This window comes from Scyliorhinus canicula, chromosome 1 (assembly GCF_902713615.1).
Source record: "Scyliorhinus canicula chromosome 1, sScyCan1.1, whole genome shotgun sequence".
Taxonomy (NCBI): Eukaryota; Metazoa; Chordata; class Chondrichthyes; order Carcharhiniformes; family Scyliorhinidae; genus Scyliorhinus; species Scyliorhinus canicula.
In genome coordinates, this window is record NC_052146.1 from 177,538,259 (window position 1) to 177,565,839 (window position 27,581).

The 27,581-nt window shown below is 47.8% G+C and overlaps 1 protein-coding gene across 1 annotated transcript in view; it reads left to right on the top strand.

Annotated features, from left to right (window-relative positions):
- Positions 1 to 327: 327 nt before the first annotated feature.
- The window catches only part of LOC119977717 (solute carrier family 22 member 2-like), a 58,354-nt gene continuing 31,100 nt past the window's right edge, over positions 328 to 27,581 (top strand). The window contains exons 1-5 of the mRNA XM_038818903.1: positions 328 to 738; positions 23,857 to 23,960; positions 24,060 to 24,214; positions 26,560 to 26,728; positions 26,828 to 26,942. Coding sequence (XP_038674831.1) covers positions 328 to 738; positions 23,857 to 23,960; positions 24,060 to 24,214; positions 26,560 to 26,728; positions 26,828 to 26,942 — 954 coding nt within the window. The remainder of the gene's footprint in view (positions 739 to 23,856; positions 23,961 to 24,059; positions 24,215 to 26,559; positions 26,729 to 26,827; positions 26,943 to 27,581) is intronic.

Consider the following 27,581-nt stretch of genomic DNA (forward strand, 5'->3'; position numbering starts at 1 on the left):
TTCTATGTTCTGTGTTCAAGGCACATTGGGTTTATATATCTTTTTTTACCATGTTGGTGTTATAGTGAAGAAATATTGAAATGTTTGACTCTTTTGTGTTTACAAGTTTGACCTGAACTGTCTTCATCCTAAATGCGACAATAGCTTGTCTATTCACTTATTAACAGGATAAACCATTGATTTATACAATTGATTTGTAGACCTTTGCTCTCCAGACTCTTGCTGGAATAAAAGGCTGTTGATAGTCTGCAGGTAAACAGATCTGTGCATGCATCACCCCATCAGAAGGCTCCTCTATTGACCTGTTGGTGGAGGCTCGTTTTGGCAATGGCAACCTTTGATGATGTCTTAATGAACATAGGAGGTTTTGGACAATATCAAAAGATGATTTTCTTTCTGACATATTTGACAACAGTGGTATTCTCCTACCTGTATGTTGGATTTGTTTTTTTAGCAGTGACTCCTGACCATTGGTGTCAGAGTCCTGGGGTCTCTGAGCTGAGAGAGAATTGCAGCTGGTCTCTGGAACAGGAGAAGAATTACACACTGCCTCTGGGACGGTCCGGCAGCTCCTCATACAGTCAGTGTGAGAGATACGACGTAGACTGGAATTCATCCTCAGGCAGCTGTGAAAATCCACTGCAGTTTGTCCAGAATGGTTCCCGGGATTTACCACTTACAACATGCCAGGACGGGTGGGTGTTTGAAAATGGCTCATCCTCCAGCATTGTGACTGAGGTACATTTTAATTCTGGTCAGAGATCAGACTTGTTTTGGCGCAGAACTGCAAGATAGGATAGTGAAAGAAAGACTCGTATTTATACAATGTGTTTTACAAAATCAAAGGGCGGGATTCTCCGCTTCAAAAACTAATGTGTTGATATGGGGCTGAATTGGTGGGCTTCCACAACAATTAAATTGGTGCCGGTCCCGAAGCAATTCATGATCCGTTACTGGGCTAGCACCGGCACCACATGGAACAGGAGCGATTCCAATGAAAAACAGCATCTGATTCACTGGGGTTGGAATTGCCACTCGCGAGGCTGACAAGCCGCAGCCGCATATTAGCACTCCACTCCCCACATACACTCACCTCAGTCAATAAGATGGCAGCACAGAGAGTGGCACCCTGGTTTGTGGATGCTGAGCTGGAGACCCTGCATGACCTTCTCAGGGTGGCCAGGTGAGTAACCAGCACCGTACCCCTGGCACCACACTCTGTCCCACACACCCCATAAGCACCCCCACCCCCATCCAGATGGTGACCAAACCCCACCCGTCAGCGGTGTGCATGCTCTCCACCCTGCACTACACGCCAGCACTCATACCGCCCGCCATGGCCGGGTGGTCTGCTCACAGTGGCGACCAGCTGCCCAACCCCCTGTGCTGCACATGTCCGATTGCCTAACACATAAAACATTTTCTGTTTCCCCCCTTCCAGGAGAAGATAGTGCATAACCAAAGAGAGAGAAGGTCTCAGGGGGTTTGCCAGACCTGTGGCCCTTCACCGTCATGGAGCAGTGGGCACTGGACCTGGTCAGTGGGTTCAGAGACAGGGCAGTCGCCGAGGCAGAGTTCAGCATCGGGCAACCAAGTGAGCCCCCGCCTAGTTACGGTGTCCATATGGCACGCGTGGAATGATCCCTACAGCAACCCCCTCACCACTCCACCGCCCCCACGCCATGTTACTTCCCCCTCACCACCCCTCACCACCCTGCACCACTCCCACACTATCCCACCTCCCCCACATCACTCCCACACTACTGCTCCACCACCACCCACCACCCCAACCCGCAATCCAATCATGCGTCCTGTCTTGTGTCTTGCAGGGTCACTTGGCAACAAAGTGGGCCCTTCTGGTGTCCCCCACTCCCAAACCTAACCCCAAGCAGATTCCAGCGAGGAGTCAGCAACAGATAGCGATGGGAGCCCCAAACACCAGCCTGAGACACCCCAGAGCACCAACCCGGGGACGATACTGACTTTCTGTCACAGATGTCACAAACACCCTCCCCGACCCAGAGAGGGTCACCTCGGTCAGTCATGTTAGAGAAGAGGCTCCTGGGCACTATCTGGTGCACACCATACACGTCCAGTTGCTGTCTTGGGCTTCTGGAAAAGGCAGTCCAACCAATAATGGAGATGTAAACACAGAGCCAGGGACTGCATGAGGGGCTGTCAGCAACCATCCAGCACCTGCAGATACAGTTGGAGGAGTCCAACCGCCTGCAGGGGCAGGAGGCGGTGCCGATAATGCGTGCGATCCAGGCCTACACCAAACGGATGGCGTCCATGTTGGAGGCCTTGAGGCGAAGGTATCGGCCACGGGTCAGGATGTCCAAGACCTGGGGCACTCTGTCCGGGCAGTGGCCAAGGCACAGAACAGGGCTGCCTTGTCCAAGGCAGCTATGTACCAGGGCCACCTGTACATTACTTCCATCTAATATCTTCCATCCCCTCCAATGGGTCTGATACAGGAGCAGGTCGTCTGCGTAAAGTGAGACTCTGTGTTCTACTCCCCCCCCCCCCCAGGACCAACCCCTTCCAGCCCCTTGAGGCTTTCAGCGCAATTGCCAGAAGCTCTATAGCTAGCGCGAACAACAGTGGGGAGGGGGGGCACCCCTGTTTCGCCCCCGATGTAGCCTAAAATAGTCTGTGTCGTCCTATTCATCCGTACGCTCGCCACAGGAGCCTGGTACAGCAACCTCACCCAATCAATAAAGCCCCATCCAAATCGGAACCGTCCCAGTACCTCCTACAGATATTCCCATTCTACTCGATTAAAACCCTTCTCTGCGTCCATTGCGTCCACTACCTCCACCTCCCTACCTTCTGGGGGCATTATGATCGCATTTAGTAACCTTCTTACATTGGACACCAACTGCCTTCCCTTAACGAACCCTGTCTGGTCCTCCCCAATCACATCCGGAACACAGTCTTCAATCGTAGAGGACAAAATTTTGGCCAGCAGTTTGGCATCCACATTCAATAGGGATATCGGCCTGTAGGACCCACACAGCTCCGGATCCCTACCCCGCTTCAGAATCAGCGAGATCATGGCCTGTGACATCATCGGGGGAAGCACCCCTCTCTCCCTTGCCTCATTGAATGTCCTCATCAACAGCGGTCCCAATATCCCAGTGAACCTTTTATAGAACTCCGCTGGGTACCCGTCCGGCCCCGAGGCTTTACCTGCCTGCATGGCCTTCAGACCCTCCGCTATCTCTTCGATCCCGAGCGGGGCCCCCACCCCTACTACCAGCTCCCCATCCACCTTCGGGAAATTCAGCCCCCCTAGGAAGTGCCTCATCCCCTCTGGCCACGGTGGGGGTTCCTACCCGTACAGCCTACTATAGAACTCCTGAAACGCCTTATTCACCCTTGCTGAATCACCCACCAGGTTCCCATCTCCACCTTTTACTTTCCCTATCTCCCTGGCTGCCTCCCTCTTTCTAAGCTGCTGTGCAAGCATTCTGCTGGCCTTCTCTCCATGCTCATAGATCGCCCCACTCGCCTTTCTCAGCTGCTCCACTGCCCTCCCTGTGGTTAACAAACCGAACCCTGTATCCTCCACCGTTCCCTTAGAAGTCCTGCCTCTGGGGTCTCTGCATACCTCCTGTTGACCTGTAGTATCTCCTTTACCAGTCGGTCCGTCTCTGTCCTGTCTACCTTTGTGTTTGTAAACTTGACCTTATCCAAAACTCTGCTGCTTCTATCCTAATTCATGTGAAGACCTGCTTCCCCATCACTTTTATGTTTGGTGATCTACATTATCTCCTTGTCTGCAAATGCCTTAATTTTTCAACCTTGTTTTCAAATTCCTCCATTGCCTCTCTGCTCCCGGTCTCCTCCTCCAGCCCTGCAACCCTTGCAAATTCTCTGCGTGCTGTGTAATATGCCACAGGTAACGTGCCTATAAACAATATCATAGATGGCTGGTGGTGTGCCCTCCAACCACCAGGTGGCAGTACAGACAATGTACAGGCACACCATGCTGTCTCAAGACAGTGGTCATGTGACAAGGCACTCCAATATACGAGGGGGCACATCCGGCCATACAAAGATGGTTATAAGACATACAAGTGGGCAGTTGTGCTAGGTTGAGATTAGTTCCAGAGGAGTACAAAGGAACTCCACGATAACTTGCTCTGTAACAGATCATTATCTTACCACGTGTGGTTCAATAAAGATCCTGGTTTGGACAAGTCAAGTTGCTTGGTAGATTCCTTGCTAGACATTGAACACCAAACACAACACATTCCTCCTATTCTTGTTCACTTAAGTACTCCCACTTTGCTTTCACCCTCCACTGGTGGCCATATTTTCAACTGTCTGTGCCCCAAAGCTGTGGAAATCCCACCCTTCGCCATCTCGCCACTGGTCTCAGCACTCCTCTGACCAAGATCTTGGTCATCTACCCTAATATCTCTTTATATGGCTTACAGTTGAATTTAATTTGATAATGCTCCTGTGAATTTTCTTGACATGTATGTGACTGTTAAAGATGCTATATGAATGCATGCTGATGTTAGTGATATGCTATTAAAAGGAAAGGAGTTTGATTCGTGATTGTATTGTATGTGGAATGGATGATATTGTAGATAAATGGCCTCAGGAAGCTAGGAAGGGTTATAAAGATGTGAGGATGGGTTTCAAGAAAGAGCTGAGAAGGCATTGATATCTTCATTAACTCCTTGTTCCCTTGGAAGGAATGAGTAGGATACCTGAGTATAATGACAGTAATAAAAAGGCATGCAAAGTATTGAACTTTACTTATTGAAGATTAACATTCTCCATACAAGTAGATAGGAAGTTAAATCAAGCGGAAGGCATGTAAACTGAATTTTAATCTGCTCAGACTTGGATGTGTAGGACATTAGGAAATTAAGTTGAACACGGGATTATATTGGTGCCTCAGACATAAAAGGAAATACACCTCATACTTCCATGCTCCTGTCATAAATATGCTAATAATAATTTTTATTGTCACAAGTAGGCTTACATTAACACTGCAATGAAGTTACTGTAAAAAGCTCCTAGTCGCCACATTCTGGCACCTATTCAGGTACACAGAGGGAGAATTCAGAATGTCCAAATTACCTAACAAGCACATCTTTCGAGTCTTGTGGGAGGAAACCAGAGCACCCGGAGGAAACCCACATAGACACAGAGAGAACGTGCAGACACCGCACAGACAGTGGCCCAAGCCGGGAATCGAACCTGGGACCCTAGCGCTGTGAAGCTAACCACTGTGCTACAGTACCGCCCAGTTATTTAGCCCTTCCGCCCAATGTCCAAAGTGCAATATTAACACTGGATCAGTATTTTCCACTTTCAACTTTCCAGAAGAAAGAAACTTTATGCTGTCTGCTGATTTCCCTGATAGCAAGGTGCAGCCCAGCACTAAGTGCGCTGCTGAGATTGTTAGAGGCTTAGCACCACTTAAAGCTAGCCTGCACTACTTACAGGCAGCCTGCACCACTTACAGGCAGTCTGCGACAGATTCTGGAAGTATTTCAGATGATTAACAGATTTGATAGCTGGATAGAAAGAAACTATTTCCTCTGGTGGGAGCATTCACTCAGGGAGGAAGCACAAATCTAGATCCCTTTCCCCAATATAGCTACTGAGGCTAGTGATAGGCAACCTGGCTGGTGAGTGGGCTGCATGAGTGCCGCTCCTTCATTTCAGTTGGCCGCAAGATTGAAATCGGCCATGTGCACTAACCGTGAATAAGATTAAACACATTTAATACATGCCGAATATTTCATGATGACGATAGAAAATGCTCAATCATTTATATATTAATAGAACTGTCAGCAGCTTTAAATGGTGAAAACAAAATAAATATTAACTCTTACTGTACTTAAAGTGCAAAAGTAACATAAAAAAGGGCAACTCCCATGTCCACTGATGTCATAACCAAGATGGTCTCCCAGGATGTGGTAACTGCACTTGCATGCCTAGAATTTGCAGGATGAGTCGATTGAACCATAGGAGTGCTCTAATTGGATGCAGAGGGAGTGTGCTGGTCTCAGTCAGTATCCAATCAGTACACACCCCACTTCACAGCCCTTGCTATAGGGCTGGTTTAGCACAGTGGGCTAAACAACTGGCTTGTAATGCAGAACAAGGCAGCAATGTGGGTTTAATTCCTGTACCAGCCTCCCCAAACAGGTGCTGGAATGTGGCAACTAGAGGCTTTTCACACTAACTTCAAGTCGGCTTCCTACTTGTGACAATAAGTGATTATTATTATTACGTGCGTATCATTTTGTAACATCAGTAGCAAAACAAAAGTACATAACGGGAATCAGCAGTCGGGCAATGGTCAACAAAATGTCTCGCGGGCCGCACTCAGAACTCTGATGGGCCACAGGTTGCCCACCAATTGAAAATGTCAAAGTTAGGCTTGATACCTTTATGTTAGGTAAATGTATTAAAGAGATGTAAAAGCAAGTTAGATAAGTTTAGAGTTAAGTTATTTTATCTTGCCTTTACTCATTCTTCCTCAAAATTACATCACTTAATACTTCTCTGCATTAAATATCAGGCGCGATTTACCGGCCGCATCCCACCGAATCGGGGCGAGATGTATGTGGCAGATCCTGGGACAGGCCTCTTCCGGGATCCCCGACGGTTGTTACGCCTCACGAGATCTAACGAGATCTAGCGAGATGTCGCGATCTGGATCCCGCCCACAATGGCCGGGATCCAGACTTGCAGAATTAAGTGAGTTTAAAATCTCACTTAACTCTGCCGACATTGGACTTCCGGTTGTGGCTATGCCTAGGTAGGTCGCACGGTTGGCAGCTCCCGCCGCCAACAGACTTTTGGGCCCTTGTACGGAGCTCCAGCGGCACTTGAACGACCATTCCCAGTGTGGGAAGGAAACAGTGAGGGTCCCCCAGCGCTGTATGGAGTGGACCAGGAGTGGGGTGATCACAAAAGCGGCTTTGGAGAAGAAAGGAGAGCGGGCGCGAAAAAGCAAGATGGCGGCCGGCGCGGATCAGGTAGCGAGGGCTCAGTTGTCATGGGAGCAGCAGGAGTTTCTTAGAAGCTGCTTCACTGAGTTAAAAGCGGATATGCTGGCCCCTATGAAGGCTTCTATTGAAAGGTTGGGGGAGACCCAAAAGGTGCAGGGGACAGCGATCAAGGAGGTGCAGCAGAAGTCCTCTGACAACGAGGACGAGATCCTGGGCCTGGCGGTTAGAGAGGAGGCTCACAAGGCCCTGCATAAGAGATGGCAGGAGAAGCTGGAAGATCTTGAAAATAGCTTGAGGAGGCAGAACCTGCGGATTCTGGGTCTCCCTGAAGGCGTGGAGGCGTCGGATGCGGGTGACTATGTGACCACGATGCTGGGAACGTTGATGGGCGCGGGGACCTTCCCGCGGCCCCTGGAGCTGGCCGGGGCTCACAGAGTCCTGGCAAGGAGGCCTAAGGCGAACGAGCCACCGAGAGCTATGGTGGTAAGATTCCACCGCTTCACCAACAAGGAGTGTGTCCTGCGATGGGCAAAGGAGCGAAGCAGTAAGTGGGAGAACTGTGAGATCCGTATTTACCAGGACTGGGGTGCAGAGCTGGCTAAGAGGCATGCGGGATTCAACCGGGCCAAGGCGGTCCTCCACAGCAAAGGGGTGAAGTTCGGGCTGCTACAACCGGCGAGGCTGTGGGTCACGTACCAGGACCGGCACCATTATTTCGATACGCCAGTTGAGGCGTGGACTTTTATTACGAACAAGAAGATGGACTTGAATTAATGGACTGCTGTATGTTGTTGGGGCACCCCGGTGGGGTGGTGGGGGCTGGGGGGGCAGTGGCTTTCCCCCGTGTTTTCTTTATTTTTTGCCCCTTTGTGCTGGGCCCTTGAGGTTCTGGGTCTGTTTGCTGTTTGTATAGAGCTGCGTCACAGGCAGTGGGGATGGGCCGGACAGCGAGAGCAGTTTGCGGGGTGGGGGGGAGTCGCTCATCATTGGGGATAGCACCCGAAGTTTGTTTGAGTTTTTATTTCCAGACACTCCCCTCACTTGAGTGGAGTGGGGGGGGGGGGGGGGGTTGGAGACCGATAATGGGAGCCAACAGTGTGATTAGAGGTAGAGGCGGGAGTGGCCGGAGTCAGCATGAGACAGCTGACTTACGGTAGAGCACTGGGGTGGGAAGTGGGGTTAAGCGGATACTTGACTTGGGAGAGGGGGATCGGGGGGGGGGGGGGGGGGGAGGGTTGTGATGCTGCTTTGCTGGGTGTGGGGGAAGCAACTTTCGGAGTCAAAGGGGGAGTCAGGACTGGGAGCCTCCAGCTGGGGGGCTGGAGTGTGCGGGAGACCCGGACACGTGGCTGGCCTAAAAAAGGGATGGTTAGTCGGCGGGGTGGGGGGGAGGGGGGTAATTAACCTTCCGACCAGGCCGATCACGTGGAACGTGAGGGGCCTGAATGGGCCGGTAAAGAGGGCCCGGGTGTTCTCGCACTTCAAGGGGCTAAAGGCAGACGTAGCCATGCTACTAGAAACGCGTCTGGAGCTCGCTGATCAAACTAGGCTGAGGAAATGATGGGTGGGGCAGGTCTTTCACTCGGGGCTGGATGCGAAGACCAGGGGGGTCGCAATCTTGGTGAGCAAACGGGCCGCATTTGAGGCGGGGGGTATTGTGGCAGATAAAGGGGGTAGATATATTATGGTGAGTGGCAGGCTACAGGGGGCCCGGGTGTTGCTAGCGAATGTTATAAAATTCCGGATCTGGAATCATGCAGTCTGGTAATGGGGGGGGGGGACTTTAACATGGTCCTGGACCCGGCACTGGACCAGTCTAGGTCTAGATCGGGTAAGAGGCCGGCGGCAGCCAAGGTCCTGAGGGGGTTCATGGACCAGATATGGGGAGTGGACCCATGGAGATTCACTCGGCCAAGGGCAAAGGAGTTTTCTATCTTCTCCCATGTCCACAAAGTGTACTCGCGGATCGATTTTTTTATGGTGAGCAGTGCGCTAATCTCAAGAGTGGAGGGGGTAGAGTATTGAGCCATTGCGGTCTCAGACCATGCTCCACACTGGGTGGAGTTGAGGCTGGGGCGGAGAGAGGCCAACGCCTTCTATGGAGACTGGACGTAGGTCTATTGGCGCATGAGGAGGTCTGTGGGCGGATTAGGAGGAGTATCCAAAACTATGTGGCGACCAATGATATCGGGGAGGTTTCAGTGAGTATCGTCTGGGAGGCGCTGAAGGCAGTTATCAGGGGGGAGCTAATTTCTATCAGGGCCCACAGAGAGAAGAGGGATAGGATGGAGAGGGAGGGGCTGGTGGGGGAGAAACTCAGGGTGGACAGGAGGTATGCGGAATCCCCCAAGGATGGGCTGCTAAAGGAGCACCGGAGCCTGCAGGCGGAGTTTGACTTGCTTACCATAGGGAAGGCAGAGGCTCAGTTGAGGAAGTTACAAGAAGCGGTATACGAGTATGGGGAGGAGGCGAGTAGGATGCTGGCGCACCAACTACAGAAGAGAGAGGCGGCCAGGGAAATTGGGGCAATTAGGGACGGGGGGTTAATACGGTCCTGAGCTCGGAAAGGATCAATGAGGTCTTCAAGGATTTTTGTGGTAAATTGTATGAGTCAGAGCCCCTGGAGGGAAGGGAAGGGATGAAGCAATTCTTGGACCAACTGAGGTTTCCGAAGCTGGAGGAGGAGTTGTAGAGGGATTGGGGCCCCGATTGAGTTGGAGGAATTGGTTAGAGGTTTGGAGGATATGCAGTCGGGCAAGGCCCCGGGACCGGACAGATATCCTGCAGATTTCTATCGGAAATTCTCAGAGCTGTTGAGCCCAATATTGCTGAGAACCTTCAACAAGGCTAAGGAAAGGGGAACCCTTCCCCCCACGATGTCTCGGGCCTTGATCTCGCTCATCCTTAAGCGAAATAAGGACCCGTTGTAGTGTGGCTCCTACAGGCCGATATCACTCCTTAATGTAGACGCCAAAATGTTGGCCGAGAACCTGGCCACTAGAATTGAGGACTGTGTCCCGGGGGTGATTAATGAGGACCAGACAGGGGCCGGGATTCTCCCCTACCTGGCGGGGCAGGGGGTCCCGGCTTAGCGGAGTGGTGCCAACCACTCCGGCATCGGGCCTCCCCAAAGGTGCGGATTTCTTCGCACCTTTGGGGGCTACGCCCATGCCGGAGTGGTTGGCGCCACGCCGACTGGCACCAAAACCGGCGGCATCGTCCTTTGATGCCCGCTGGCCGGCGTCGGGGCTGGTCGAAAGGCCTTCGCCGGTTTGCGCATGCGCCGGTGCATCAGCTGCCGCTGACGTCACCACCGGCGCATGCGCGGTTGGGGGGTTCTCTTCCACCTCCGCCATGGTGGAGGCTGTGGCGGCGGCGGAAGAAAAAGAGTGCCCCCACGGCACTGGCCCACCGGCCGATCGGTGGGCCCCGATCGTGGGCCTGGCCACCGTGGGGGCACCCCCCGGTGTCCGATCGCCCCGCGCCCCCCCAGGACCCCGGGGGCCCGCTCGCGCCGCCAATCCCGCTGCCACCAGAGGTGGTTGAAACCACGGCGGCGGGAGAGGCCTCTCAGCAGCGGGACTTCGGCCCATCGCGGGCCGGAGAATCGCCGCAGGGGGCACGCCGATCGGCGCGGTGCGATTCCCACCCCCGCCAATTCCCGGGTGGGGGAGAATTCCAGCCACGGTGGGGGCGGGATTTTCGCCAGCCCCAGGCGATTCTCCGACCCTGCGGGGGGTCGGAGAATTTTGCCCAGGGTTTGTCAAGGGCAGGCAGTTGAACACGAATGTGCGGAGGCTCTTGAACATGATCATGGTGCCCTTGGAAGGAGGGGATGCAGAAGTAGTGGCTGCAATGGATGCGGATAAAGCCTTCGATCGGGTGGAGTAGGAGTACCTGTGGGAAGTGTTGGGCAGATTTGGATTTGGCGAGGAATTCATAGGGTGGGTTAAATTACTGTATCAGGCCCCCGTAGCGAGTGTGTCCACGAACCGGCTGCAGTCGGAGTACTTTAGGCTGCATCGAGGAACGAGGCAGGGATGCCCCCTGTCCCCCCTTGTTTGCCCTAGCAATCGAGCCGCTGGCCATGGCGCTGAGGATGTCTAGAAACTGGAGGTGGCTGGTTCGGGGAGGGGAGGAGCATCGTGTTTCACTGTACGCGGATGACCTGCTCCTGTATATTTCAGATCCGGTGGAGGGGATGGGGGAGGTCATGCAGATCCTAAATGATTTTGGGGTATAAGTTGAATGTTGAGAAAAGCGAGCTTTTCGTGATCCATGCGAGGGGCCAGGAGAAGAGACTGGGAGAGCTCCTGCTCAAGATGGTGGAGAGGAGCTTTCACTACTTGGGTACAGGTGGCTAAGAGCTGGAATGCCCTGCACAAGCTCAACCTAACGCTGCTTGTGGATCAGATGGAGGGGGACTTTAAGAGGTGGGACATGCTACTGCTTTCCCTGGCGGGCAGGGTGCAGTCCATGACGATGACAGTCTTCCCCAAGTTCTTGTTCATCTTCCAGTGCCTTCCTATCCTCATCCCCAAGTCCTTCTTCAAGCGGGTGAACAGGATTATCACGGGATTTCTGTGGGTAAACAAGACCCCGCGAGTTAAAAGACTGTTCTTAGAACGCAGTCGGTGGGGTTGCTGGTGCTGCCGAACTTCTGCAGCTATTATTGGGCAGCAACATATCCATGATTCGGAAATAGGTAGTGTCTTGTCATGCTCTAAGTGTGGCATAAGCGACTACCTTGTGGTGAACTTGACAAAGGAAGGTTCAGACGTGGAGATAACTTCAACACGTTTATTAAACTATATGCACTTCTATTACTCAGGTTCGACACTATTCGACACAGGCCAGCAGCACGGTTCGATTCCCGTACCAGCCTCCCCGGACAGGCGCCGGAATGTGGCGACTAGGGGCTTTTCACAGTAACTTCATTGAAGCCTACTCGTGACAATAAGCGATTTTCATTTTTCATTTCATTTCATTTCATTATTGCTAATCCTACTATAGCTACCCAGACTGACTAACCAGTCTGCTGCAATCCACGTGGTGGGAGTGATATTGAATCAACCCTGTGTCTGTACTCACTGACTGTCTCCACTGGAAAGAGGCAGATCATGTGCCTCTGATCGGCCTCCTTGGTAGCCCGGAGACGGATCTTGTTAATGTGGAGGGATGCGAAACCCCCAAGTGTGGAGACTTGGGTCAGTAACATGGCTGGGTTTCTAGGTTTGGAGAGGATAAAGTTTGCCTTGAGAGGGTCCTTGCTGGGGTTCTTCAGGCGGTGGCAACCATTCCTTGACTTTATCACGGAACGTTAAGTGAGGAGGTCAGCAGCAACAGCAAACGGGGGGGGGACTGTATGGGTTGTGGATAGATTTTTCTTGTAAATGGTAGTTATTCCACCTTGTTTTGTTAAGTTGTTAACTTTTTTTTGTTTTTTGTTGCCTTCTTTTAGTAGTGGTTCTGTAAAAATTCTGTAAAATTTTGAACAAACACAAGTTTTTTTTTAAAAATCTGCCGACATCATGTTGAACCGGCCACTGGGATCTTCCGACCTCACCGAGGACACCCCAGTAATGCGACGTTTAGCACTGGTTCCCACAAACAGAGACCAGGTAGAACGGTACTTGGGGTCTCCCAGGTGAGCGGAGGCCCCCGGGAAGTTGGTATCTGAACAGGGTGGCTCCCTGCTGATGGCATCCAGCCACCTGGGGACTGCCAGCCTTGCACCCTGGTAGGGTGCCCAGGTTATACTGCCGGGGTGCCAGCCTGGCAGGACGAAGGTGCCTGGGTGGCATTTTGTCCACACTGGGGATCGGTCATGGGGGTGCCCTGCCCATATGAGGTGGAGTGTGGGGGTCTCAAAGGCCCCTAATAGGTGAGTTGGGGTGTTAGGGGGAATCTAGGAGTTAGGGGGTTGAGAGATTGAGGTGCCACTTTAAAATGGCGCCCCAATCTCTTCATGCGCTGAGGAATTCCGCTCAGCGGATCTCTGCAGTGCAGGAAACGCGACTGAGTGTGGCCCCAGTGGGGCGTTCCCTGTTGAGACTCAAAACAAATTCTGAGTGCCGTTAGATAGCAGGGACGTTCCCGGTGCTCCGAGCGTTACCGCCCCGCTAATCCTGCCTAGAACGGGCTCTGTTTTTTTCTGTTAGATCGCGCCCAGCATCCTCTCTGTATCTGTCCATTCCACCAGCCTCACTATTCCCTCTTGAAGTTCATCATTGTCCTTCTCACAATTCACTATATACTTCCGAGTTTTGTGCCATTTGCAAATTTTGAATCCAGATCATTAATATATATCAAGAAAAGCAGTGTTCTAGTATTGGACCCTGGGAACATTAATGTATACATTTCTCCAGTCAGAAAGAAAAGTTCACCACGATTCTCTGTCTCCGGTCACTCAGTCAACTTGGTATTGATGCTGCCAGTGGTCCTTTCATTCCACAAACCCAATTTTGCTGACAAGCTGATGTAGTGATCTCTGAACATCAATAATAATAATTGTCACAAGTATGAAGTTACTGTGAAAAGCCTCTAGTCACCACATTCCAGCACCTGTTCGGGGTGGCTGGTACAGGAATTGAACCCACGCTGCTGACTTTCTTCTGCATTACAAACCAGCTGTCTAGCCCACTGAGCTAAACCAGCCCATTTATATACATGATCAATGTATGTAAAACTAATAGTCAATTCAACACTAGATGTCTCACCATCAGGTGATATAAAAAGGACTTTCCTGCTCTTTCTGAGAGAGTGTGCTTCAGGAGAGTGAACAGGCAAGACATAGATTAGCTAGAGAGAGAAGTTATAAGTTTTTTCATGATTACATTGTATAGTTAGTTAGTTATCTTTATTATATTTTATTTCTTTAATTAGTTGAGTATTAAGTAAAAAGGACTCACAAATATTATTTATATTACTCAATAAATTAGTTCATCATTACAAGAAGACTACTGTTCATTTCATCAAGTTGGCTGGTTCAAAAGAGTAATATACTGTGTTACACAAGGTAATATAACAGCTGGTAATGTGATTCTTTATCAAATCAATCCATGTACACCCCGCCAACACATCAAAACATCAACACTCTCTCTCACCTCGTCAAAAACCTCAATGGAATTAGGTCAGTACAATTTGCCATCAACAAATACACGCTGACTTTCCTTAGACACAGCTGTCCAGGTGACTTATGTTTGTACCGGATGAACATAGTAGTCTGACAGAGATTGTCAGTAAAGCAGCTGCCAGAGCAACATTGTGGTGAGCACAGAGTGCAAGATTCTGATTTTGTGTCACATGAGTCAATGAATTCCAGCTTAAGAGAAAATGAGGAATAGGAAAGACAAGAAAAGCCTGGCAAAGCAACCAAGAGAAATATAATAATCATAATAATCTTTATTGTCACAAATAGGCTTACATTAACACGGCAATGAAGTTACTGTGAAAAGCCCCTAGTCACCACATTCCGGCGCCTGTTGGGGTACACAGAGGGAGAATTCAAATGACCTAATAGCACGTCTTTCGGGACTTGTGGGAGGAAACCCACACAGACACGGGGAGAACGTGCAGACTCTGCAGAGACAGTGACCCAAGCTGGGAATCGAACCTGGGACCCTGGCATTGTGAAGCCATAGCGCTAACCACTATGCTACTGTGACGCCAATATGTCCTGGACACTGACATCAGATGGAAAAGGGGTGTAGCAGTTAGCTAAAACAGGAAACTCTGGTGCAGACAATGATCAGTATAAGACGCACAGACATAAATCTAAACAGCACAGGTACCAAAAGCTACCATTCAGCAAAGTTTCCGCAGCAATAAACCATCCTACTCCATTACCTCTCTGTCGACATCCAGCTAGTTGAGACAACATGGCAAAGGGTGATGCCCACCTTCCCCGTAACTGAAGTCTCCTCACCTGTTGATAACTTTCACCACTTGCCTACAGGTGAGCTTTGTCGACTGTCTACCAGGAAGGCGCTCAGACCTCATGAGGGCGAGGATGAGCCGATTCTTTGAAGGAGTAGAAGATGTGTGTGAACGTTGCGGGTGGGGGAGAGGGGGGGGGGGTACTAATCACATTCATATGTTTTGGTCCTGTCCAAAGCTAGAGGATTACTGGAAGGAAGTTTTTAGGGTAATTTCTAAAGTGGTGCACGTGACACTGGCCCCGGGTCCCTGGGAGGCCATATTCGGGATGTCGGACCAGCCAGGGTTGGAAACGGGTGCGGAGGCAGATGTTGTAGCTTTCGCCTCGTTGATCGCCCGAAGGCGGATCCTGATGGGTTGGAGAGCAACCTCTCCACCCTGTGCCCGGGCGTGGCGGGGGGACCTGTTGGAATTCCTGACTCTTGAGAAGGAAAAGTTTGAACTGAGGGGAAGGATAGAGGCGTTCTACAAGTCATGGGCATTATTCATTACGCACTTTCAAAAACTGGATAACATTGAACATTAGTTGGGGCGTGTGGGTTGGGGGGAGGGGGGGCTGTGTGTGTTAATGGCGACTATGGGTGATCCCTAATTCCTTTTTGTCATTTGTTTGTGTGAACATGCGGGCTAATGTTTGGGGTTTGGTGGGAGGATGGGATCATTGTTATTGATATGGGGATTGACATTTGTTACTGATTATTGTTTATTGTTGGTGGGTATAAATTTGGGAGAAAATGTGAAAAAGGAGGAGAATAAAAATATATATTTAAAAAAACTTTCATCACTTGCCTCGCCCAGACTGTTGAGATGGTGGTGTGGCTCTTATACTCAAATATTATCTTATTCTCTTACTCCACTGGCACTTTCTCCTCAAAGGAGGAGAAGGTGCCACTTTTCTCAATGAGTTACCTTCGTTAATTCCTTTTCTTAGACTCTGCACCGAGTAGTTTCACATTTGAGGTTGATTCAACCTCCAACTCAATTTAGCATATTCTCTTCCCTGGCATGCTACCCTCTCATAATCTTACCCTCCATGTTCATGGCCACAAGTTTGACCTTGCCATCTCACATAGCCTCACTACTCCCATAGTATCAATCACAGTTAAGGCCATCCCATTTTATATTGCTCTCCACCCACAGCCCACATCCCTTCTAAATCCTACTTCCTCTGGACCACCCATGGACAAAACTCTTCCTCTTCACCTGGAGCTGCACTCTCAAATTCACAATTTTCTCATATTTGGCACTCTGCTCACCACAGAATTTCTGCAGTTACAGATCCGATTAATCACTTCCTCTTTCCTTCAAATCATCCTTCTCCTCAATAAAAACAACTTTTGATCCCACTGTCCTTGTAAATACTCCAACTTCCCTTTCCTCTCCAATGTCTTATGACATGTAGTTGCCTTCCAAATCCATCCCTCTTTTCCCTGGAATTCCATATTTGGATCTCTCCAATCAGGTTTCAGCCCCTGTCACAGTACGGAAACAGCTCTTATCAAAGTTGCAATTGGCATCCTTTGTGACTGAGACAAAGGTAAACTTTCTCCCCTCATCCTTCACCGCTTATCTGCAGCCATTGGTACCCTTATCACACCATCTTCTCCCACCACCTCTCCATGGCTTCATTGTCCTTTCCTGCACAGTTACCACTGGTATCCCACAAGGATTTATCTTTACCCCCTCCTATTTGTCATCCACACACTCTGTCCCTCAGTGAATCATCCAAATGTATGCTCAAGGCACCCAGTTCCTTGTCACCACCACTCCTGAGCAGTTTGGGATTTGTCCAAGATTTGTGAACTGGGTAAAGCTATTATATAAGGAGCCGAAGGCGAGTGTCCGCACAAACAACATCAGCTCAAGATACTTTTCTCTCCACCATGGGACGAGGCAGGGATGTCCTATGTTCCCTATGCTGTTTGCACTTGTGATTGAGCCGTTGTCCATCGCATTAAGAAGTTCGGGAGCATGGAAAGGAATAGTGACGGGGGGTGGGGTAGTGCATAGGGTGTCCTTATATGCCGACGACTTGCTGCTGTATGTGTCGAAACCGACAGTGTCGATAGGGGGAATATCAGAGCTACTGCGAGTATTTGGGTCTTTCTTGGGGTACAAGCTGAACCTGGACAAGAGTGAGCATTTTGTGGTGTCTCGGCTGGGGGGGGGGGGGGGGGGGGGGGGAGGGGGGTGCAGGGGGGGGGGGGGGGGGGGGCTGCCATTCCGTTGGGCAGGGACTCACTTTAGGTATCTGGGAGTGAGGTTGCCCGTGAGTGGGGGAGGCTTTGCAGGTACAATATCACTAGTTTGGTGGGGAGAATGAAGGCCGATCTGGCGAGGTGGGATGGTCTCCCTCTGTCACTGGCGGGTCGGGTACAGGCGGTTAAAATGAATGTGTTGCCGCGATTTCTGTTCATTTTTCAATGCCTACAGATTTTCCTGCCAAAGGTTTTTTTCTGGGAGATTGAGGGAAGAATTACCTCATTCATATGGGGAGGGAAGGTGGCCAGAGTGAGAAAGGTGCTGCTACAGAGAGGAAGGCAGGCAGGGGGTTTGGGTCTCCCGAACCAGATGTACTACTACTGGACGGCGAAAGTGGAGAAGGTGCGGAGCTTGGTCAGAGGGGTTGATGCCCAGTGGGTCAGAATGGAGGAGAATTTGTGCAGGGGGTCGGGGCTGAAGGCACTAGCAACAGCGCTGCTCCCGATAGCTCTGGGGAAATACTCAGGGAGTCCGGTAATAATAACTTCATTGAAAATATGGAGGCAGTTTCACCAACACTTCGGGTTGGGGGCAGGGTCAAGGGAAATGCCGATTCAGGGGAACCACAGATTTGAGCCAGGGAGGTGGGATGGAAATTTTCGGAAATGGGAGGAGGAGAAGGAGATTAAGACGCTAAAAGATTTTTTTCTTCGGGGTCGGTTTGCAGGATTGAGGGAAGTGGAAGCGAAGTATGGGCTGGAGCAGGGGGAAATGTTTAGATACATGCAGGTTCGGGATTTTGCCAGAAAGGAGATACAGAGCTTCCCGGAGGAGCTGGAGGAGGTGCTGACGACAAGGGGCCTGGAGAAGGGGGTAGTGTCAGCGATGTGCGGAGCTATTTTGGAAGAGGATAAGGCACCACTGGAAGGGATCAAAGCAAAGTGGGAGGAAGAGTTGGGAGAGGTTATAGAGGAGGAGTTCTGGTGTGAGGTGCTCCGGAGAGTAAATGCCTCCACCTCGTGTGTGAGGTTGGGGCTGATACAGCTGAAGATGGTGGACAGAGCACACCTCACGAGGGTGAGGATGAGCCGATTCTTTGAAGGAGTAGATGTGTGTGAGTGTTGCGGGGAGGGGGTTACTAATCACGTTCATACGTTTTGGTCCTGTCCAAAGCTAGAGGATTACTGGAAGGAAGTTTTTAGGGTAATTTCGGGCGTTCTACAAGTCATGGGCATTATTCATTACGCACTTTCAAAAACTGGATAACATCGAACATTAGTTGGGGCGTGTGGGTTGGGGGGGGGGGGGGGGCTGTGTGTGTTAATGGCGACTATGGGTGATCCCTAATTCCTTTTTGTCATTTGTTTGTGTGAACATGCGGACTAATGTTTGAGGTTTGGTGGGAGGATGGGATCATTGTTATTGATATGGGGATTGACATATTTGTTGCTGATTATTGTTTATTGTTGGTGGGTGTAAATTCGGGAGTAAATGTGAAAAAGGAGGAGAATAAAAATGTTTTAAAAAAAGTATTGTTACTGTAAGCTCAACCCAGATGAGTCAGCACAGTGGAAGACACAGGGCTGAATTCTCCGCCGTTGGGATGCTCTGTTTTGCCGGCAGCCCGGAGGTTTCCCGATGGCATGGGGCTGCCTCACAATGGGAAACCCCATTGAGCAACCAACAAAACGGAGCATTCCGCCAGCATGATTAACCAGAAATCTGGCATGGTGGGACTGAGAATCCAGCCCAATGTCTCCACTGGAGAAACATCATTGTTTGTTTGAGTAATAACACAGAGGAATAATTTTTTGGAGACATAAAAAATTCCCCAGCACTTAAAAAATGTCAAACTCTACTCCATTTAAAATAAATGAGGTTGATGAGGACAAATGGCTGCTACCACTTGAAGTGAACGGTACAGTGGTCCTACTGAAGTTAGACACTGGTGCCAAAGCCAATTTAATCAGCATGTCTGATTTTAAAAATCTAAAAATTGAGCCGATTAGAAGAAGTCACAAACTATCTCTGAGAGATTATAATGGTTAAAGCATTTAATGTTATGGTGCTTCAGAGAATCATAGAACTTAAGTGCAGAAGGAGGCCAATCGGCCCATCGAGTCTGCACTGGCCCTTGGAAAGAGCACCCTATCTAAGCCCATATCTCCACCATATCCCCACACCTTCACCCTATCCCCACACCTTCACCCTATCCTCGCAACCCCACCCTTTTGAATACTAAGGGCAATTTAGCACATCCAATCCACCTAACCTGCACATCTTTGACTGTAGGAGGAAACTGGAGCACCCGGAGGAAACCCACGCAAACACAGGTAGAACGTGCAGACTCCACACAGACAGTGACCCAAGCCGGGAATTGAACCTGGGACCCTGGAGCTGTGAAGCAATTGTGCTAACCACTGTGCCACCGTGCTTGTGACCTGAGTGTGGTGGTGAAGAACACAGTTTATTCCATCCCATTCTATATTGTATCCAAGGGCTTGGATTCATTATTAGGTGATCAGTCCTGTGAAGAATTAGGTCCAGTGCAGTTGGTCTGTAGTACCCACAATAGATCGGATCAACACTCCAATGATTCTGAGAACAATATCAGCAAATTCAGCAATGTGTTTTGGTACACTACCATTTACCTGCAAGGTACAACTCAAAGAGGATGCAAAACCTGTGATACTCCGGGAACGCCGCAAAAAGGAACTAGACAGAATGACCAAATTAAAAGTAATCGGAAAGATAGCAGAATCTACCGACTGGGTAAACTCCATGGTTTGTGTGAAGAAAAAGAATTGTGATATTCGCATATGCGTGGATCCTAAAGATCTTAACAAGAATATCAAAAGAGAACAGTACCAAATACCAAAGCGTGAGGAACTCACATCTGAGATGGCCGGTGCACAAGTCTTTATGAAACTTGACGCACCACTGGATTTCTGGCAACTAAAGCTAGAGGAACCCACAAAATGCTGAATTTTTATTACGCCATTTGGACAGTACTGCTTTCTGAGAATGCCGTTTGGCATAATTTCGGTACCACGGAGCACATAATCGAAGGCATCGAAGGGGTACGTATGGATGGTGCCAACTTTTGGGGCTCAACCATAGAAGAGCACAATACGGGGTTGCTTAGAGTTTTAATGAGCATCAGGAGAAATGAGCTGAAGCTAAACAAGCAAAAGTGCCAATTTGGAGTAACTGAGGTCACATTTCTAGGTGACAAGCTCTCATCGCATGGCATTGAACCTGACCAGGACAGAATCCAAGCAATTCTCAACATGCTAAAACCACATGACAAGAAAGCCATCTTAAGAGCAATGGGTATGATCAATTTTATAGAGAAATTCATTCCAAACCTGTCAGCAAAAACAACACATCTATGTTATCTCCTGCACAAGACAACGGATTGCACTTGGTCTGAGCAACATGAGCAAGAGTGAAAGATGCTCAAGACTTCACTAACCGCAACACCAGTACTCACCTTTTTTGACTTGTCTAAGCAGATTAAAATGGCAACAGCCAAACTGTCCAAAGATAGTCTGGGAGGCGTTCTTCTGCAGCTCGGGTATGACGATTGGAAATCAGTCGCGTATGTATCACTGTCCATGACGACAACAGAGCAGAGGTACGCTCAAATCGAAAAAGAATGCCTGGGTTTAGTTGTAGGCTTGGAGAAATTCCACAACTACTACTATGGGCTTCCAACTTTCACAGTTGAGAAGATCATCATCCTTTGGTTAACATCATCAAAAGCATCTCAACCAGATGCATTCAGAGGTTGATGATGAAGTTACAAAGCTATGACCTCAATCTCATCTACACATCAGGCAAATATTTGTTCTTAGCAGATGCATTGTCAAGAGTGCTGATGCAAAGTAGTGGTGGTGAGATTGCTGGTGATGTAGATCGGCATGTCAATCTTATTTCCACCTTACTACCAGTATCAGATGCGAAACTATGTGAGGTTCAAGAAGAAACCAGGAAGGATCAAATTCTTCAAGAGGTGATGAGGAACATTAGCTCACACTGGCCCAGAGGTCAATGTATGGAGTTCTACAATATAAGATCTGAACCCAGTATCATTAATGGAGTGGTACTTCATGGAGTTTGAAAACTATAGTCATACCTCAATCTCTTCGCAAGGAGGTACTTAAGAGGACACGAAGAACATCTTGGGATTTAAAAATGCAAATGGAGAGCTTGTGACTCTGTTTATTGGCCAGGTATAAACCAGGATATTAAAAGGATGGTCAGTTGTTGTGTTACATGCCATTTGCATTGTTGCAAGCAAACAAGAGAAGCTATGCAAATATCTGATTCACCTAGGGCACCATGGCAGAAAATAGCCGTTAATCTCTTTCACCTACGAGGGAAAGATTATTTAATGATCATAGACTATTTTAAAAACTATCCCAAAATGGCTCTACTGTCATGCATGACGGCAAACAGTGTAATACTGCAAACCAAGTCAATTTTTGCTCGACACGGAATTCCGCAAGTCATCGTGAGTGACAAAGGTCCTTGTTTCAGCTGTAAAGAGTGGCAACACTTCACAGTCACGTATGATTTCAATCACGTCACGTTGAGTCCTTTGTACCCTTAGGCAAATGGAAAAGCTGAAAAAGGTTTACATATTGTTAAGCAATCATTGAAGAAAGCAATGGACAGCCAATCTGCTCAATTTCACGTACTATTGAGTTACAGAGCATCACCATTGTTACATGGTAGTTCCCCCCAGACTTACTCATGAATAGAAGGTTGCGTACCACACTTCCATACTTGGCCAAGAAGGAGGAGAATACAGTGGTACAGCAGGAAATGCAAAACATTGAAGTGAAACAAAAGCAGTTCTATGTTACAGTGTCTGGAACTTTACCACCTCTGAGCAGTGATGACATTGTGAGAGTAGAAGATTCAGGCAATTGGTCGAGAAACTGTACTTGAAGTAGCACCTCGTTCCTACAATGTACAGACCGAGGATGGGTTGATTTTAAGAAGAAATCATCGCGCACTTTTGAAAGTTAGAGAAGACTTTCACAACAACCTGATGGATGACGAGTCTACGTCAGAATCAATGTCAGCTGCAGTGTCAGATTGTTCAGTAGTTCCTGAGCATGAGAATGTCATGGAGAATATTGAATCTACAAGTTCTGAGCTGCAAAGTCAAACTTTGAGAAGATCAACCAGAGTCAGAAGAAAACCTGATTGGCTCAATTTGCAGATTTGGACTATTTGTACAGACTATGCTTGCTGTTCTGGTATATATATATAATATTTATATCTATGTATTGTTGCCCTACCATTTTAAAAATAAATCATGCTGTTAGATTCATAGGCTCATGATATCACATGTAAATATACTGATGATAATGTATTAATTTATTCTTTCAAAGGAAAGGGGACATAGTGATATCATGGTTGTGTTGTAATTCACCGACTGACTACCAGGAGTCTCACTGGAATATAAGTGAATGTTAAAGTCAGCTGACCTCAGACTGGTTGGAGGAAGCTGCAGAGAGAGGTTGCTTGTGAATGATGTTACTGTTATTAATCTATTGTTTTGTATATCGTTTAGCCAAAGTTTATGTTTATAAATCATTTTGTAACTTTAGCTATAAGTGCTCTTGTAATAAATCAGGCCACCCGACAAGAACATTACACTCCTGATTTAAATTTTTCTAAGCTGTGGAATTCTCTCCCTTCAGGGAGGATTTTCCGTGCCCTCATGGCGTGTTTCATGAAGGTAGAGGTGGCCCACCATTGGCGCCGGGTTTCCAGTTGCTTTCACGCTCCACCTCTGGGGAACACATGGTTTGGGGGGGGGGGGGGGGGATCATTAGATCCCGTCAGCGGGAATGGCTGTAAAAATCCAACCTATATCTTTCTGCCTCTCTCCCTGGATGTCTTCCTTTCTGACACTTCTTAAAACCTCTTTGACTGAATCTTTGGCCATATGTCCTTTCACCTTCTGTGCTTTGGTTTGGTTATATTTGATTTATAATGTCTCTGTGAAGCAACTTGAATTATTGTATTGTGTTAAAGGTTTCAGAAATGGAAGGGTGGGCTGAATATCGCAGGGGGGAGATGGGCTGAACACTACAAGAGGTTATAAGTTGCTGGGAGATAGGGTTTGGACATTGGGGGTTTGAAAATGGGGGGTTGAACATTTGGGGAGGGTTGAACATTGGGGGGTAGGGTTGGGCTGAAGAAGGGGGGGGTGTTGAACATGGCTTGGGGGAGGGGGCTGCTGAACATTGCTGTGCGTACTTAAGTGCTTTGACACTCCAGCTGAGTTTTGCTGGCTTTACATCTGCTATGAAAAGCTCCCAGTAAATCCTTCTAAAAACCAGCAGTTCACCTGTCCATAGTTATGAACATCTGATCCTATGATGGTTGGAATCTCAGTTCGGGAAGTGAAAGCCAACAATCAGAACTCAGACTTCCCACCTAAATGCTGTGGTGTTCATCCATTGCAACTTCCTCAGGGTCCTGACCAACATCAGCAAAGCAAGCTGAGTTGGAGATCTTTTCCCATTCTGGAAGATTTGGGCCAGAGCTCTGTTGTCTCCTCACAGATGCTGCCTAACCCAGTGAGCAATTTTATGAGGTGGGCTGAAGGTTCTTTTTAAGGTACTGTGCGTAGAGTAAAAGTTTAATTCAAATAGTGCTGTAATAACTTTTTTAAAGTTTTATTTGTCTGATTCCACAATTTGTACAGTTTAAGCTGGTGTGTGCTGATGCCTGGAAACTGGATCTGACTCAAGCTTGTCTAAACCTGGGGTTTATGTTTGGTTCAATAATCATGGGATACACATCAGACAGGTATGTATCATCCTCACTTCCAGTGCCCTCTGCTGATTTAAAAGCCTGGAGATTGATGTAATTTTCCTCACATTTCCTGCTTAAAACCTTATGTTGCAGATTTGGCAGGAAATTTTGCTTCTTGTTTGCGACCTTTGTGACCTCAGTATCGGGACTTCTACTGTCATTCTCCCCAAGCTACATCTGGTTTGTGATCTTCCGCACTCTGCAAGGCCTGTTCAGCAGGGGAGGTTGGCTTTGTGCCAACGTCCTAAGTAAGAATCTTTGCTTTTTCCTGTTTTGGAATTAGACAGTCAATGATAAATGGGCCTTCTGTTCAATAAATGATTGGAATAACGAGACTTATTAATGCTAGTGGTTATAATATCAGATTTGTCACAGAGCAGCCTGTAGTGATCTGCATATCTGTATGTACACAAGGGGTTAATGTAAATACACTACAACTAGGTCATCACTAGAGGGAGCACTAGAGATGTATAAATAGACAGACGGAAGCCAGGATCAGCCTCTTCACAGGAACAGTAGCTGGTGAACAGACACAGAGAGACAGCTCAGCACGGGTGTAGATAATCATAAGTACTTCTTAATCAATCATGTTCATGTAACTTCTAGTTTAAGCTCAGGAGAGAGAACGAACTTACTCAATAAAGCATTTTCTACAACTGGAAGATTACGAGCATTATTCGGACATAAGAAATAACCGACAGCCTAGTTTCATAATCCAGACAATCTGAGTTCCCATCTTGGCAGTTGAGAATTTGAATTGGAAACAAAATTGGCGGCACCTCATCACCTTCTCAGGGCAATTGAAATGGGCAACAAATGCTGGCTTAGCCAGCAATACCCACATCCCATTAATAAATGGAAAACAAACTGTCAAACCTCAACTGGTTTGCTCATGGCCTTTAAGGAAGAAAGGAAATTTCTGTCTCAACCAATCTGACCTGTGTGTGACCAGTTCCCCGTGATTGACTTTTAATTGCCTTCAGAAGTGGCAAGGAGCAGTTCAGGGAGGAGAACCAAAAACAGCCTTCTGAGGATGAGATATAAATCTGGCCTTACCTATGGGGTCCAAATCTGAGGATGCAAAAAAAACTTCTGATTTTCTATTGCTACATGGTTTATCAGTGTACTTAAAGCACTGCACCTGAGTCACTAGTTCTTTATATAATTCCTCATACATTGCCTGATTTTGCAGGGCACATCTAAGTTGTGGATACAGAAATAGACTATAGGAGCTTGCAATTATTTGGATATTTTTGTCCAGTTCTGCTGCAAGCCTCTCAGAGGAACCTAGAATTTGGCAAGACCTTAGAAATGGCAGGTTTTGATGGTTGCCAATTCTCCAGACCCCTGTCACAATATATCATAAACAATTCAAATATGTACATGTACTTTTAAGTGTAGCGGGAAGAAAAGTTTGATAATTGGTTAATTTTGTCAATCTATTTCTTCCATAAGCAAATGATCCTTCAGGGTTATTCATGCCACTTAAATAGATATGTTACTGAAATGAAATGAAAATCGCTTATTGTCACGAGTAGGCTTCAATGAAGTTACTGTGAAAAGCCCCTAGTCGCCACATTCCGGCGCCTGTCCAGGGAGGCTGATACTGGAATCGAACCGTGCTGCTGGCCTGCTTGGTCTGCTTTAAAAGCCAGCGATTTAGCCTTGTGAGCTAAACCAGCCCCTACTCATATACTGATAAGTATATCATATAAAAAGGGCTGAAATCGAAAGAAAGGGATATGAGATAATAAAATATGTGATAAAGGAAAAAATTACACAGTGAGTTTTGCAACAACCAGTCTATAATCCTGTACAGAAATGTAATTTAAAATGTGACTCTACATAAAGCTTTGACAAAGAGTCATCGCAAAAGATTAGCTCCCTTCTCTCTCCACAGACGCTATCAGACTTGCTGAGAATGTCCAATATTTTCAGTTTCTGTGTCTGCACACAGGAGATGGTAATATAGTCATAATGCCTCGTAATCCAGAGGCCCAGGCTAATACTCTGGGATTCACATCCTTTCATGGCAACTGATGGAATTTAGAATTCAATAAATAAATCTGGAATCATGAAGCTAGTCTCAGTAATGGTGACCATGAAACTATTATCGATTGTTGTTAAAAATCCATCCACTTCACAGATGTCTATTTGAGAAGGAAATCTGTCCGACACGTGCCTCCAGATCCATAGTAGTGTGGTTAACTCTAACCTTCCCTCTAAAATGGCCCCGCAAGTCACTCAGTTCAAGGGCATTTTAGGGATGGGAAACTATTGCTACTCTTGCCAGTGATTCCCATATCCCATGAAAGAATAAATAAATTCCCGAGACCTTGCAGGATATAATTCAACATGCAAAACCCCCTAATGTGATTTTTTTCTCTCTGAGGAGGTTACATGACTGCAGTCGGTGGGGCGGTGTGTGGGGGGGGGGGGGGGGGGGGATTTGTTGCTGTGTCTAGTCACAATGCACCAATCATCATTCGTGTGGCTCAGACCTAATTGTCTTTTCTTGCTCATCATGGATTCATTTTCAGTGTCTTTTATTGATTCCCTCATTGCTTCACTCAAACATGTTTTTCTCTTCTAGTCACTGAACTTGTTGCGTCAGAGTACAGGAGAATAGCAGGGATTGGAAACCAATTGTCATTCAGTTTTGGGATCATACTCCTTCCAGCTATTTCTTACATTTTCCCAGCCTGGAGAAACTTCCAACTGGCGATTACCATCCCAAACTTCCTGTTCTTGACCTACTACTGGTAATGTCTGATCATGCGGCATAAATATTTACTGAAGGTGTGAGTACACAACGTGGCGTCGGCCCAATGATAACCTTCCCAGATGTGTTCCATTTGCAGGTTGATTCCAGAGTCTCCCAGGTGGCTGCTTTCTCAGAAGAAAGGCGCAGAAGCCTTGAAAATTCTGCAGCAGGTGGCAAAAAGGAACGGCAACACCCTCTCATTGAAGCCTGAGGTGACTAGGGTTAACAAGGATGGAATTGAGACTGTGGTTCTCTGCACATGGTCACCTTGTAGGCTCAGGTTGCCAGCCACTTCACTAGGCCTGACGCAATACAGAGGTAATTCTGGTCATTCCTGTCCAGCTCAGAAGCTGCAAGGATGATCAGGAATAGTTCATAAATCTTTATTGTTGTCACAAGTAGGCTTACATTAGCACTGCAATGAGGTTACTGTGAAAATCCCCTAGTCACCACACTCCGGTGCCTGTTTGGGTACACTGAGGGAGAATTCAGAATGCCCAAATTAACTAACAGCATGTCTTTTGGAACATCTTTCGGATATCTTGAGCAAATTAAATAAAGTTCTTTTTAACTTGTCCTGGCAATCACCCAACATTCCCAATACTTTAGCAAATAGAATCTGACTGTAGAAGTGAATGAGGTCACACACTGATACATATAGTGACATTTCATCTCTGGCATTTGGCCACAAGTCTACCCTTTTATATATTATTTCATATATTGTTATATTTTTACTGTAATGTGGTAGAGGCTAACCATGTGGTTTTAATGTCTTAAGGACATTAAGAGCCAACCACACACCAGCCCATAGAGGGATGTCAGGATTGGTTTCGGATTAGTACATCAATTGA